Source organism: Simochromis diagramma, unplaced genomic scaffold, assembly GCF_900408965.1.
Source record: "Simochromis diagramma unplaced genomic scaffold, fSimDia1.1 OVJJ01000107.1, whole genome shotgun sequence".
In the NCBI taxonomy this organism is placed as follows: Eukaryota; Metazoa; Chordata; class Actinopteri; order Cichliformes; family Cichlidae; genus Simochromis; species Simochromis diagramma.
In genome coordinates, this window is record NW_024387209.1 from 6252879 (window position 1) to 6267576 (window position 14698).

General features: G+C 38.2%; 2 protein-coding genes across 2 annotated transcripts in view; one reads left to right on the forward strand and one right to left on the reverse strand.

Moving 5' to 3' along the window:
- Nucleotides 1–14698, reverse strand: part of map3k2 (mitogen-activated protein kinase kinase kinase 2) — a 43614-nt gene that overhangs the window by 25834 nt on the left and 3082 nt on the right. The gene's annotated exons all lie outside the window — the stretch shown is intronic.
- On the forward strand, nt 1155–13408 carry sumo1 (small ubiquitin like modifier 1). The gene is made up of 5 exons (XM_040051310.1): nt 1155–1286; nt 1684–1758; nt 8744–8821; nt 8968–9039; nt 10522–13408. Exons 1-5 carry the CDS (start codon nt 1275–1277, stop codon nt 10588–10590), a joined length of 306 nt encoding a protein of 101 aa, XP_039907244.1. The 5' UTR covers nt 1155–1274; the 3' UTR covers nt 10591–13408.

The following is a 14698-nucleotide window of genomic DNA, read 5'->3' on the forward strand; positions in this document are numbered from 1 at the left end:
TCAGTGTTGTAACAATTTGTAGATTTAGAATAATCAAAAGATTTTTGAAACAACACTTTTGGCTGTGCCCAAGGGTGTGCCACAGCCGATAGATGTGCAAAAGTTGTTGCCATGGCACAGAGTTCACACCAGATGTCTTTACTGACACAACCCTCCCATTTTTCCAGGCTTGGGACCAGCACATACCCTGAGTAGCTACACTGACTGGAGACTGAGTTTGTGTTTCCACCCTCTCAAATTTTTTAACCACTACACCACAGAGCCACTTGTTGTAAAAACAACCTGTTATGGGGAAATTCACATTTATGAAGTTACATACATTTATATAGTTCTTCATGTGATATGTTATAATACAGCTGTCCAATATGTGGACCTTTGCTGTCTTTATCTTGGTCAGCCTTCTTGGACAGACAAACCGTAGCCTGGCCTCATAACAACAGGCTACAGTTTCAGGGTCACAAATCCACGCTACATGTGGCTTTTTTTTTTTTTTTTTACCCATCTCCAATGGCTTCCTCTTCCTTTAAAAACACTATATAAATGTGATCAGTGGATATTTATTTTTGGAACTTTATTCAGCACTAGTGTAAGGAACCCTTTATATTCTATGACTGTAAAAATGTGCAGCCTGTTTGCTGAATTCTCAAGCCTTGGGTCTTCTCAGCTAACAATTCTAACTAAGTATGTGGACAAATTTGGCTTCTTTCACTTCCAGCAAGGTTTATCTACATCTGTACTTCAGTCAAAATTACATCAAAACTGGCAATTAAAAAAAAAAAATTCTGTTGTAAAAGTAGCTTATGTCAAAAAATTTTGTATTTGTAAAATCACAAGTAGGGCTCAAAGCGGTCTGCAGAGCATATTACTGGTTATTTTGTACCAAAATTATTCAGTTTATTTGGTAATAAAGAAGATAGGAATACATTTTAATCATTTACACCTATTAGTAACATGGATACAGGGTAATTTATATGTAATAGGCTTTATTATAGGGCTCAAGTGTGTTTTTGTTGTTGTTTTGGGTTTGTTTGTTTTTTACAAACAAAATAGGGTAAAATTTGCTCTTTTGAGAGTAAAGATTATCGACCCCAACTATATTTTTCAAAATTAAACGATCATGTCTGTGCTTCACTTTGGAGAGACTCTTATTTTTGAAAGACGCAACCCCATGCGTCAATTCCGGCTGTCGAATAACATCAACCAGGAGCTGCGCCTGTGAGCTAACGCTTCATCTATTGTCAGTGTATTTTCCTGGGCACACACAGAGAAAAAGCATGTCAGATACGGTAAGAAATGCGCTCCGAAGGTTCTGTGTTGTTTTGTCACCAGCAGAAAACGGGAAAAGGCTGCTTGGTGTTTATTTATGCCCGCTGGCTCGTATCGACTTATCTAATATGCTAGCTCTTAGCTCGTGTAGCTTCGGGCCTGAATTCACAGCTTTTTTAGCAGCTAGCAGCTAGCGGCTAGCTCTGGTTTCTTGTTTAAAGTTCTGCTGTGGAGCAACGGTTGATGGCAGTAATACGAAACAGAAACTGTTACAAAACAGAGTGACATGGTTTTCCAAAGCAGTGACACTCGGGTGTCGAGCCGCGCTGGAATTAAATAAATATTTATATATATGAGTGTGTGTGTGTCGTGCTTGGAGGTGTTTTGTTTATTTACGGTTTGTTTGTTTATTTTTAGGAGACAAAACCATCCAGCCAAGACGGAGGGGATAAAAAAGACGGAGAGTACATCAAATTAAAAGTGATTGGTCAGGTGTGTATATGTTAGATGATATTAATGATGCTTTCTTACATATTTTTTAGTGTTATTTTGTTACATTTTCTTTTTGTACCAGTGTCATTGTAGAGTCAGCTCCAGGGAAGAGTTAGAGGCTGTTAGAGTAAAGGCTGTCACTTTACACTGTCTTATCAGACATAACCAGTTTGTTTTGTTATCAAAAACATTGACCAAACATTTGCATATTTGCATTTGTAGGATTCTTGGGGTGTATATTTATACTTTAATAGTAAATAAAGTGTACATAAACTGAAACTACAGATCCACAACCATAAATCTACTTAGTGGCTCTTTTAACAAAAATATAATATTTGGCTTTATCTTGATTGATGCTGCAATATCTTAAAGGTGGTGATCCTTTAAGTTGGTTCCTTTACTACGAAGCAAGTTTGACACGCATGACTTTTTGTTTTATTCACTTACACTTAGAGCCTGACTGATTTATCAGCAAATTGAGGTTATCGGCTATTATTGGCTATTTATTATCTTTTGGCATTGGCGTGTTTAACGAGTGACTCACATTAATATTAGTGTTTATTCTGAATAGTAAACCGCTTCCACCTAACGTTAGGTAGTTAATCTGTGGTTTTGACCATATCAGTAATTAATTATGTATATAGTCAAACAGTTTAACATTGAGCACGTATAGATGAGCTTGTGTATATGAACTAGGGCTGCCACGATTAGTCGACTAGTCACGATTACGTCGACTATCAAAATCGTTGACGACTAATTTAATAGTCGACGCGTTGTTTGAAGCTTTGTAAGATCCCGAAAGACGCAAGAATAAGTAGTAGAATTTAAGAGTGTAATAAGGGACTGAAACAGAAGATGACAGCACTGCATGTACAAGGATGCCAGCTGCCGTTAAACCCCAAAGAAGAAGAAGCAGTGTCTGGTATCGTAGCTGTGTCCAAATTCAGGAACCGCATCCTCCTGAGGCCGCATTTGTAGGCCGATTACGTTACAGCGACACAAATTCGAAGACTCCGACATATGCGGCCGATAAATGCGCCCTGCTTTTCCTCAGATTTGAAGGATGGGTCGCTTCGTGGCCCAGCCTATCCCAGAATTCATAGCGCGGCCCTGCTCAGTTTCCACCTGGCAGCTAGTTAGTTTTAATATTACTCTTATTATTCTTTCTGGGTCACAAAATAAACGTTTAACATATTTTCAGGCGAGAATGTAGCTGTGTAAACCTTAAATATCTGTTCAGTTTATCAAGACACCACATACTTTCAAAAGCACTCCGACGTTTTCGGAGACGTTTGTTACCCACTAGCTCGATAGCTAACCGGGGTTCAAGGCTCACTAGAGCCGTGAGAACACCGGACTCCAGGCAAATCGTTTTCAAACCCTCCGCCGTCTTTCGCTACTCAGGTTAAACATATATAAGTGACTCAGATAACTTAAAAATGTTATTGTTTGGCTTTTTTAGTATTTTATTTGTTCCTGAGTGAATCTGTTTGGCTCAGATTAAAGTTATAGTTTTTACACAGCTGAATAAACGTCAAGCAGAAAACTGATCATCAGAAGTGTGAGATGCTCGAGAATATACTCCGGTGTCCTGTTAGATTTTAGATAGCAAGGAGCAGATGGCTGAGTTTATTAAACTTCACCTAAACAATCTGCAAATTTCATTAAAATGTAATAAACTATCATCTTGTCTTTATTTTTAGTTAGCACATACCTTAAACACTTAAAGCCGTAAGCTAATGATAGTTATATAAGAGCAGATGCATGCTGGTGCAATAAGCTGTATGTTTTATGTCCAGTGGATGCATGATCTGATTAGTCGACTAATCGCAAAAATAATCGGTGACTAGTCGACTATCAAAATAATCGTTTGTGGCAGCCCTAATATGAACAAATATTTCCTGGGTCATTATTTTAATTTGCTGTGGGACAAGACAGCAGGGTGATATTCACAGGTGGGCAGGCTTGAGCAGGTGAAGTACTGGAGCCTAGAACAGGAGGTTTGCCCAAGTTATTAAAATAGCCGTTGACCAACTGACTAATCAAAGAAAAATTGGTAGATCAGTCATCTACCAAAATAGTCCTTTAGTTGCAGCCCTACGATATACAACTGTATGTCACAAACGTCAGGGAAATCTGTTTATGTGTTGTGTTTCTGAAGAGGAAAACAGACTTTGAGTTGATAAAACCAGAGCTGTGATAAATAATTGACGCTATGCTTTTTCTTAGATAGTCAGCGCTTGCACGCAGAAAGTGCTTGAGATGAGAACAAAACAAAACGTGACTTTCCTGAAAAAGTTATATGGTAACACATGGCATTTGGTTGCTGAGGAAGTTGTGGGAGTGATGGTGCTGAAAAAGAAAACGGCAAGTTGAGAGATTTGAGACATTTAGCGTGTTTGTAGTGAACCGTTAGTGTGTAGTATCGTCGTTTTTGTTTGTTTTGCTTTGTGTGGCATTAACAAAACAAAAAAGACCACTGAATGTCACAGATGCTGGCCACAAAGCCACCAAAGACGGTCTGCCATGCACCTTCAGATATGACCCCTCACAGTAACCCCTCCCCTGCTCCATATATGCATGAGGCAAACTTCTGAAATTGACCATATATGTAGGACAGTCCAGTATGTCTGGAATGGTGAGTGTGCGCTGCTTTGTTTGGCTGCTGTATTGCTGCACAGTATATTTTTAAGATCCTATTCAGTTTGGTTTTTTTTTTTTACTGTGAATATTTATATAGACAGATTTTTCCTCTATTCTTACATGTAAATATCCTTCTTTTTTTAAATGCTTTATACCTTACAGTCTCATGGTGAGTAAATGCCCCTAAATTTCATTCTGATGTGTGCAAACTGGTCTATGTTCTCAATGACAAGAAAGAAGCTATTCTGTTCTGTGAAGCCTTCATAAAAGGTTACAGCCGTGCAAACTGTGCGTCGCTTTAATTCTGAAATTTAAAGGAATTCAGTCGGAGACGCAGAGAATCTGTAGATGTCTTTGTTAGGTCGTAATGCTGCTAAATCTGCTCTACACTGGTGGATTTGCAGTTAATGGCATGGATTAGAAAACTGAGCGGTTATATTGGGAGGTTGCTGCTCACCAAGTTTTGTTCAATCAGTACAGATAATTTAACTTTGGCCTGGCAACAAAGCAGAGATTTCCTCCTTTATTATGTTACTGGAGACAGTCAGATGTGAACATACTGAGCAGTCTTGAGTATCACAGCTCTAATGTGTAGCTAATAAGCTGACTTAAAGCACACTGGGTGGGAAAATGGATATATTTATTCATAAAGTAACTCATGAACTCACTAATTAAGGAAAAGATCTCAGTGATAAAGTCTCTGATTGGAGTGGACGGTGCTCAGTTGATCCATTTTGTGAGGAAGAAGCGTGAAATGACACAATGAACAGTCCCTTTTATATTAACATGCGAGGAGGGTGAAGCAGAAAGCCTGAGTTAATGGAGAAAGATGATAAGTGCCTTGACACCCATTATCTCTGGAAGAGCTTTTAGGCTTTGTCAAGCCGGCTAACACAAAGAAAGCTTGGATATGTATCCTCGTAGTTTCACTTCATTGGATTTGCATCTCTGCTGTCAACCGTGATCTTTTCTGGGTGGAAAGAGCTGCACGTATAGGTGCGTTTAACTCACCCTGAGGAAGGTCATCCTCTTCTCTTTCACAGTGGATTTTAATAACCACACAGTTTCCTACAGCAGCTAATCATCTGTTTGTTTTAGCTCAGATTTTTTCCAGGCTCGATAAATCCCATGAATCCTCCAAACAAAAATGTTTAGCCACTCAGTGAGCACATAATTTTCCACATTTGTATTTTTTGCTTTGAAACTAGTTTCAATTGGTTTCCATAGTGCGTTTTATTTTTTGCTGCTTAGTTTTGTCTGACAATGTTCAGTTATTTTAGGATTTTTTTTTAAGTTTCACTACTAGCTCTAACAACTATAATGTAGGGATGATTGGCACTTAATGGATTACAACATAAACAACCACAGTGAGTCATCTTTCTTTCTCAGTCCTTTGACCCTAATGGCTAAAGACATTTCCTCTATATTTTTACACTCTGTCTCTGTTTGTAAAAGTGTGTTTTTTAGCTTTCAGCATATTGAAAACTTTGTGTTCAGGCTGCTGAGATCTGATCAGTCTATTTAAGGGCTAGGCTTGATGCTGTACACCATAATGACAGTAACTGTGAAATCGAACATCTTAAATAATGATGGAATTATTCTTTTTCTATAGTTTTAAACTTCCTCCACCTTGCCTTTAATGTATTATGAGTATAATGTATTTGCCAAAATGAGACAAAATGCACAATAAGACAAAGTGGGTTTTTTTTCCCCAACAGTGTCTTTATTTATTTTCGAACATAACACCTGTACACAACCACTAAAACATAACAAAACAACTAGCTAAACCAGGGCTCGCAAAATCGCTAGCCCGACGTCTCGGGGCTAGCGATTTTTCCAGTCGGGCTACCAAAATCTAACTCAGCCCTGCCCGTCGGGCTTTCATAGGAAGGAAAATAAATGTCTATGCTTTTGCATTCTTTCGCCAATGTAGCTGAGTAATTATGTCATTGGCATCGATGAGCCACTGTCAATATGTGACATATTGAAATCGCGTCTGAATTTGCGCTTGCTTTTTGCTTTCAATTTCATTTTGCAATCGCGCGAACGGTGTGTAGAGAGCAGCAGCACTGATTGGTGAGTGACGATTAATTGTGCACCAATTCCTCTGACATAGTCTTATCACTCATTAGGTTACTATTCAAACACAACAAGTGAAATCTCTCGCAGCAAGCTTAAACATGTGAGAGGTTGAGTGCACAAAGAATCGCTGAGCGTTATGTAAGTACGTGTGTAAAAGCAGCAGGATTTACGCTTTTATTTTAGTTCTGCTCAGCCAAATAAGACAGGTCAGGGTGAAGAAGGGGCAGCCAAAGAAAAGCCTACCGCAAAACGGAAAAGTTATGACAAATCAGACTATGAGGCAAAAAGAAAGCGCAGCTTTTTTGGTTTCATGGACAAAAGAATTTCTGTGGCTGGAATATGACGAGCTAAATAACATGATGTTCTGCCAGGTGTGTTTTTCAAATTTCAGGACACTGCCACAAACATGGGAAAATCGTTCACTTTTCCTTGTCACATTTTATGCAAACATCTGGGATGGTACTGTAGAAAGCGTCAAGTATGCTTTAACCAGTTGTACTGCAAGAAATTTAAATGAGTGTTCACTGTTTGTGATTGTGCCTTGGCACAAGTCCTCTCACACTCTTCAATGGAGATGTTCTCCTGTAAGTCCTCTCTCCAGGACTCAAGCTTCTTTACTGACGTTTCTGGCGAGTTCATTATACACTTTAGAAGTCAAGCCCCTTCACCATCATTTCTTCGAGTGTTGATACGCCTGGAATGGACAAGGACTGGTTTGCTGTGTTCTAATAAAATCTCTGTTGTGAATATCTAAAGAACTGGCTGCGGGCTAAGTCATGCTCGGCAACAATTTCATCAAAGGACACAATAGACAAAGTTAAAGATAAATATTACTGTCACTGTCATGACCCAGATCCCACGCCACACCAAAAACGGAAAGGACAATAGTGGGTGATTAATATGCGTGTTTAATTAAACCAGTTTCCAGACAAACGAATACAAGCTGATGCTTGTAAGAATAGTATGACTGCAAGGGGCTTAGAAGCTAACTACACGAGTGGTTCAGGGAAACTCAGATAGTTTTTATTCCTATCTCTCCACAGACTCTGTTAGGCAGCGTTGGCACATCACCTTTCAAGTGAGCGAGTGCTGTACATTTCTATGTGATGTTGTGATATTTTTAGTCATAAAAATGTTTCCTGCCACGAATGGTTCAAATATGCCTCCCCTACTGCTGCCCAATGGATGGAAAAATGTATGCAAGTCTGTGTTTTTAAACTTTGACTTGAGGCGTTGACTTGTGATTTCTGATGTTTCAGTATTCTGAATAGGTTGGGTGTCTTTGCACAAAATTAAAATAAGTCAAATATGTTACGAACCAGATTTTTCTTCAGATTGAATTTGTTCCTTCCTGTTAAAAGGGAGTTTTTCCTTCCCACTGTCGCCAAGTGCTTGTTGATTGTTGAGGTTTTTCTCTGTATTATTGTAGGGTCTTTACCTTACAATATAAAATGCCTTGAGACGACTGTTGTTGTGATTTGGTGCTACATAAATATGAATTGTAACAGAAACATCTGCTTTTAGGATTATTTGGGTAATTTTGGAATATCTGTCATAGATAAAAGACACGACATCTTTCCAAACTGTTGCAACGTGACTCTCTGAGCTTCTGTACTGATATAATGAGGTTATCAGTGGTAAAAACTAACACGACTGCACAATTGTGGCTTCAACCCGGCTGTGGTGGAAACAGCACAACATCAAGAGGTGTGTGCCTGGCCCAAAGAAGCCAGGGGAGATGTTCCAGTCATGTCCTACCAGGAGGAGGCCCAAACCCAGGAGTCGCTGAAACGATTCTATCTCTCGACTGACCTGGTAACACCTCGGTGTTCCCTCTGATAAACTGGAGAAGGTGGCTGGGGAGAGGGAGGGCTGTGGAATATTTTAAACTGTTTCAGACTCTCAAAACATTTTGATTTCTGAAATAACTGAAAAAAGAGATGAAAAATTTAACACTGTATTAATTAGAAGTGGGAAATATTAATAAAGTCTCTTATCTTTGACACACCAGTGAACCAAGTCCTCTAAAACCTTTGAGACATTGTAGCAGAATTCAAGCTAGGAAACGCTTTTACAATGAAAAGCACAAAGGAAGTGTATGACACGGAGTCAAGTTATTAAGTGTTACAGTCCGCCTGCGCTGTGGAATCTGACTTGACACAATATAAAGTGAAGGTTATTGTCAGGCAAGCGGCGGTTCATAAACACAATAAAGTTCCTGGGATTGTGTTTCTTATCACTGCCTTGCTTGCCTCCACAGGACAGCAGTGAAATCCACTTTAAGGTGAAAATGACAACACATCTAAAGAAGCTGAAGGAGTCATACAGCCAGAGACAGGTAAATCAGTCACTCCCAGTTACTCAGTGACACAAGTTTGACTGCAGGCCACACACACAGAGGGCTGAGAGCTCAGGAGTAAGTCACTTTAAAAAAAAGAAACAAACAAAAAAACCAACCTCTGTATGTTTGTGTTTTCCCTCCAGGGCGTCCCAGCGAGCACGCTAAGGTTTCTGTTTGAAGGACAGAGAATCGCAGACAACCAGACTCCCAAAGAGGTAACCTTTCATCTTCAGGCTTTACTGTCCTCTTAAGCTCTTCCCCACATTTATCCAGAGTCCCTCCTTTCTTTTTCTTTCTTTTTTTTTACTAGTCAGTCTTGAGTGGCCATAAGAGAAACTGCAGTTTTTATCAATATGTGATGTATATGTATATGCACTGATTATCTCGTCCTTATTTCCTTTTTGTTATTTCATGCTTTTGTTTCGTATTGGGTCAAGAAGGGCATCCAACATAAAGTTCTGCCAAATCAAACAAGCGGGGGTACCTGGTGTAATGACACCTTCTGGAAAGGGAGTAGTAACTATAAAGTGCTGTTAATCTCAAACGACCAAGATATTTCAGCAAATAAAATACAGTTTGTCGCTGTGAGTGCATGGCCCTCATATCATCCTCATGAAGTCTGTTTCTGATTGTTGGTCAGAAACATGCTCACTAACAGCTCGCTGGAGATTGTCTTGCTGCTGGACCTTTGCTTGTGTGACAGCCCATCCCCTGATTATCTCCTCCACTCTTGAAAATGTGCTGTAAGGCATAACAAGCTGTTTTGTCTTGTCCTGGAAGAGCTGGACTACCTGATCATTCTGAATGGTCTGCAGGGCTCCAGCACTGCAGCAGTGACAAGGACACTAACACAAAGCTAAACTAGAGAGAAATCAGTCTGCTAAACAGTTAAATTGAATTAAAGCGGCTGAAATGGATTCTGGGTGGTTTCTGCTGTCTAACTGGACACACTGATATCCCTGAAGTTTAACTGACTTTGTGTTACACTGTGGAAAGTGTTTAAATTTGCAACCCTGTGAACGCTCCAGTTTTTTCCAGGTTCCTCTCATATCTTAAATCCATCTCATTATTTCCTATTTTTGTTTTTATTTGTTTTTTCCCTTGGAAACTTGTGTAAAACTTGTTTGCATGGCCCTTAAACTTTATTATGAATACTTTGAGCACATGTATGAATGATTTTTTTTTTTTTTTAATGTTAGTCAAACATTCTGATGTATTAATGCAGCTATGCATTTATCCACTGCAATAACAGATTACATCAAGTAGAATAACATCAGGCATTAGCTCTGAGAACCATGTTTGTAGGGTTGATGGACGTGTTGACAGATGAGGTCAGTTTATTTGCAAATGACACTGTGACCTGTAGTGAGAGTAGGGAGCAGGTGGAAGAGAGCCCAGACAGGTGGAGGTGTGCTCTGGAGAGATGAGGGATTAAAATCAGTACAAGCAAGATAGAATATGTGTGTGTGAATTAGAGAAAGGGCCAAGTGGAAAAGTGAAGGTAGATGAGTTTAAATACCTGGGGTCTATCATCTAAATCAAAGGAGTGGGTGGGGCGAGTCTCAGGGTGAGGGTTCATGGACGTAGTGACGAAGGGGTTGGGGTTGGATGTGAGGCAGGATTTGGTGAGCTGCAAATAACAGGAAGTGAATTACTGTTGTACTAAAACGTGTCTCTGTGCTGTGTGTTAATGCCAGCTGGGAATGGAGGACGAGGACGTCATCGAGGTGTATCAAGAACAGACTGGCGGACTTTGGAACAATTAAACCTCCCACATTTCTAAATCCTTTTATTTCTTCCTCCTCTTTTACTTATTTTGTATTTTATTTTGTATGTATGTATGTATTTTTGTTCAGTTTCAAACCATCTGGATCAAAACGGACTCAATTAGGGCTTCCATGTGTGTGTGGGCAGGCAGGCGAACAGGCCGAGGACATGGACCACCGGTTCTCTGAAGTGCAGGGATGAATTCAGCCCACATTTACCAAGAAAAACGTTCTTTTTCCTGCCTGTTTTTAATCATCCATGTAGTTATTTCAGAAGAAATAAATGATCCTATAATAAGCAGCTGCAGTAAAAGGATTAGTTCACCCAGAATAAAAAGGTTTGCTCTGTTTCAGTTCAACCCTCGAGTTTCAGGTTTCCTTGTTAATCTCTATTTTGAGTACCCGCTGTTTTTTGTTCTGGGCCGATGACGGTATGGGATTTGATAGTTTGAAAGTTTGAGTTGATCTTCTTCTTTTGAATGTGCCCCACCTCTTTACCAAGATAGATTAAATATAACTCCTCCTGACAATAAAAGGTTGGAGCAAGCTGTCAAGTTTAGCAGGTCGGTTTGTTTCTGATCGTGCTGAAAATGCCCGATTTGAGGTCTTCTGCTATTTGCCTTCTATAATCCAGTAAACATGGATCTTTGGAGTAAAAAATTTGCCTATATCCTTTATATTTGTACACTACACAGTTCATACACAAGCAGTTTATTTGGGTTATATTGGAAAGGAAACTAAATATTGGGGTTGTAGCCACCATGCGATCACCTGTTTTTTGAAGTTTCAACATTTCATCTGCTGTTATGTTTTTCTTTTTGAGCCAGAAGTGGCCGTATTTGGTCGATGGGGTGGAGTACCATATCCTCAGTTTGGTTAGGAAGCTGAAACAGATATGCTGTATTAACACCTGGCATTAACATGCGACCCACATCTGGTTGCTGTCACTCACAACAGCTCAAGTTATGATTAAATTATAATCATGATCATTTAATACAGTATCTCATCTATTTGTTTAACTTTTAAGACAGATCTTATCTATTTTTTTTGTTAAAACAGTCAAATTCAAAAAATGCAGAATTTGGTTTTCATCACCAGGGGGCAGCGTTTTATTTCTTTTTAGTCCTATCACCATTTCCTCAGGGGCTTTCTCTGTTTGTTAAGAAAAATGTTTTCTTAATAATTTGTCTGACTAAACAAAGGCCACACTGACTCACTGCACCCATATTGTGGTAGAAACTGGTATAACGTCAAAGTACAGCTCAGCCCTAGTTCAGCCTGAGTTGACATCTCATAAACACAACACGCAGGACTTGTTTCTTTACATTCTGAGGGAGCTTTTGGGTAATTTTAAACACAATAATTTAAATTAACCACCTTTAAAGGGAAATTATGAGGCTTATGAAGCAGGCCACATGTTTTGGGGATCTTTCACTGTATGGAAAACAGACATGATGTTCAGCATCTGTTGGATGATTCTGTACGTGTGAAGCACCTGAGAAACCCACAAAAACCCTATTTTGGAGAAACAGGTGGTTGCTTAAAAAGAATTTCTTTTACATTCTTTTGATCCTGGTCGTCATGTTTATTAGAAGCCATAATTCTGGATTAATTTGACAGCTGTACAGACCTCCCGTTTGTGGCTCTATACTTTCGTAGCACCCCTTGTATTAAAATGATTTATATTTTATGTCCAGTACATGCAAATTAATGAGGCTGGGTCAGCCATCTTTTCGTCAGGCTTGCTTGAGCTGCGGTAGAGCCATTAAATATTTGTCCTTTTCAATTGTAGCTGAGATTAAAAGTGAGCTCACCTGCCGATGCCCGGTGTAAGCGTGGTGATAGTCAGGGATTTCTGGATGAACTCTTCCTTTTAAGCTTTCATTTTCATGTTTGGGGAGAAAAGAAACAGGTTAGACGTTTCATTCCACATGTTTTGTGTGACATTCAGGGCTCATAAACAGCTGGATTAGTGGACAGTCCATCATAAGAAGTGGACAACATAAGAGTTTATGTTGATCATCCTCCGTGTGCCATGTTTCTTAAACTGCACCATATTGTAAGATGATAATAACCAACCTGAAATGAAACTACTTCAGATTTGAACCCATTTTTAAAGGACTTGCTCTTTACGTGTATATGTTGTATTCAGTATTAGTGTGTGTGAATGATATGCCATGTATATCTCCAGTGTCTTTATTTTAATATGTTTGAGGGTTTCATTCTGTAATTATGTATGAAAATATAAACCTGTTATAGACACGTTTCAATCGCTGACAGTCACAGAGATTTTTGAAGTCCTCTGGCAGTTTTGTGCAAAGAAAGGTCTTCTTCTGTGGTGTCGGCGCGTGTTTTTAAAGCTTTGCTTTCCTGGTTTTGGAGTGAAACTCTTAATCTGTGTACTGTATGAAGTTCCTCCAGAAGGTAAATGCAGCCCCAGAGCTCTGGCTCACATTTAAATCAGGTTAAAGCAGCACCTCAGAGTTCATAGTAGGAAAAACAACGTTAAATAAAGTAATGATCAGTGGCTGTCATTTCCCAGAGGTGTGTGCATAAAAATAAAAAAAAATAAAAAAAAATAGGTAGATAAGATTTTCTCAACCTGGCCAGCTGTTTGAAATTTGTCCTTTTTGTGCATTGGTGATATATCTGCTCCACCCAAACTCCACCCAGACGTACAGGGCTGTTATTTGAGCCATAACGCCGATCTCGGTGAGGTGAAGGGACTGTCCGCCACTCGAGGAACATTGATACAGATGGTTTGAAATTCTGGAGATGAGCTTTTGGCTTTTTTTGAATAAAATATTTAAAAACAAAACTTTGGTGTGTTGCATGTTTGTGTGTGTGCGTGCGTGTGTGCCTGCTTTATGCACTTGTTGTAGTCCAATTATTTAAAGTGGTCGTGTTATGCTTTTCGTATAATATTTGTCCTGTTCCAGATGTTCATACTGAGCAGTGGATCACTGAACTCACTACATCCTTTAAGAGCCAGACACAAATTGAGCGAGCCCATTAGGAAACCCATTATGTCACAAATAGGCTGTGTGACTGGGTGCTTGATTTTATGGCAACAGTTCTTAATACCAAATAGGTGAATCTCAATACTTTTGTCCAGAAAGTGTAGCTGCACAAACTGATGAAAACAAATGTGTTTAATATCAAATTTAATGTAAAACTTACCACAAATAATAAGTCATTTTGCATTTTTCTTATTTTTATATTTCATTGTAATAATGAGGTTAAAATTTAATATTTTTATTTATACGCTTGAATTTTATTTTTATACTTTTACATTTTATAATTAAAAGATATAGTTTTTAGTTTAGAATTTTCGGTTGTATGAACACCTTTTTTAAAATAATTGTGAGTTTTGTAAACTTGGATATTTTTTTTAAATTTTCTTTTATATTTATAATTTACACTTTTAAAATAGTTTGCATTTTGCATCATGCTTACATGATATTTGTATTTATTGTATTTTAGCATTTTGTTTTTAGACTTTTTAATTTTAGGAATTTTTAAATTTTATTTTCTGCTTTAAATTTTTATAATTGCCATTTTCTTTATATCTTTAGTAAAAATATTTAAAATAGTATGCCATATTTTTTTTAATATTTTTGCATTTCATTTTTTTTTATAGTTTTCTATTTTAGTTTTTTACTTATTTATTATTTATAAAAAAATATTGCATTTTATCATGTACTTTATCACTTCCCAATTTTTTAAAAACATTTTATATTGTTTATTGTTGTAATTTACCATGTACTGTACCAATGTTCTTTGTTTTAAGAATAAAATTAGGAACAAAAGCTTACATGACTAAAGCATGAAGGGAAGTAGAAAAGGTCAGATACTGACTGAGCAGAAGGAAACCAGTAAAAATCATTTGTATTTACAGTCAAGAATAAAATATTAAGAGGGTTAAATAGCAAACTGTTTTAGACCTTTGAAGAGCAGTGGTGGGAAGTTTCCCGTTTGAGACAAAACAACCACATTCATCCACAGCACAGCTTACAGATGGGACACTTAGTGCCTTTCTTGTGACTCATGTTTGTGTTTAATTTATTGATGAGCTGTTTTCAGAAATCTGCAGATTAAAGGTATCGCT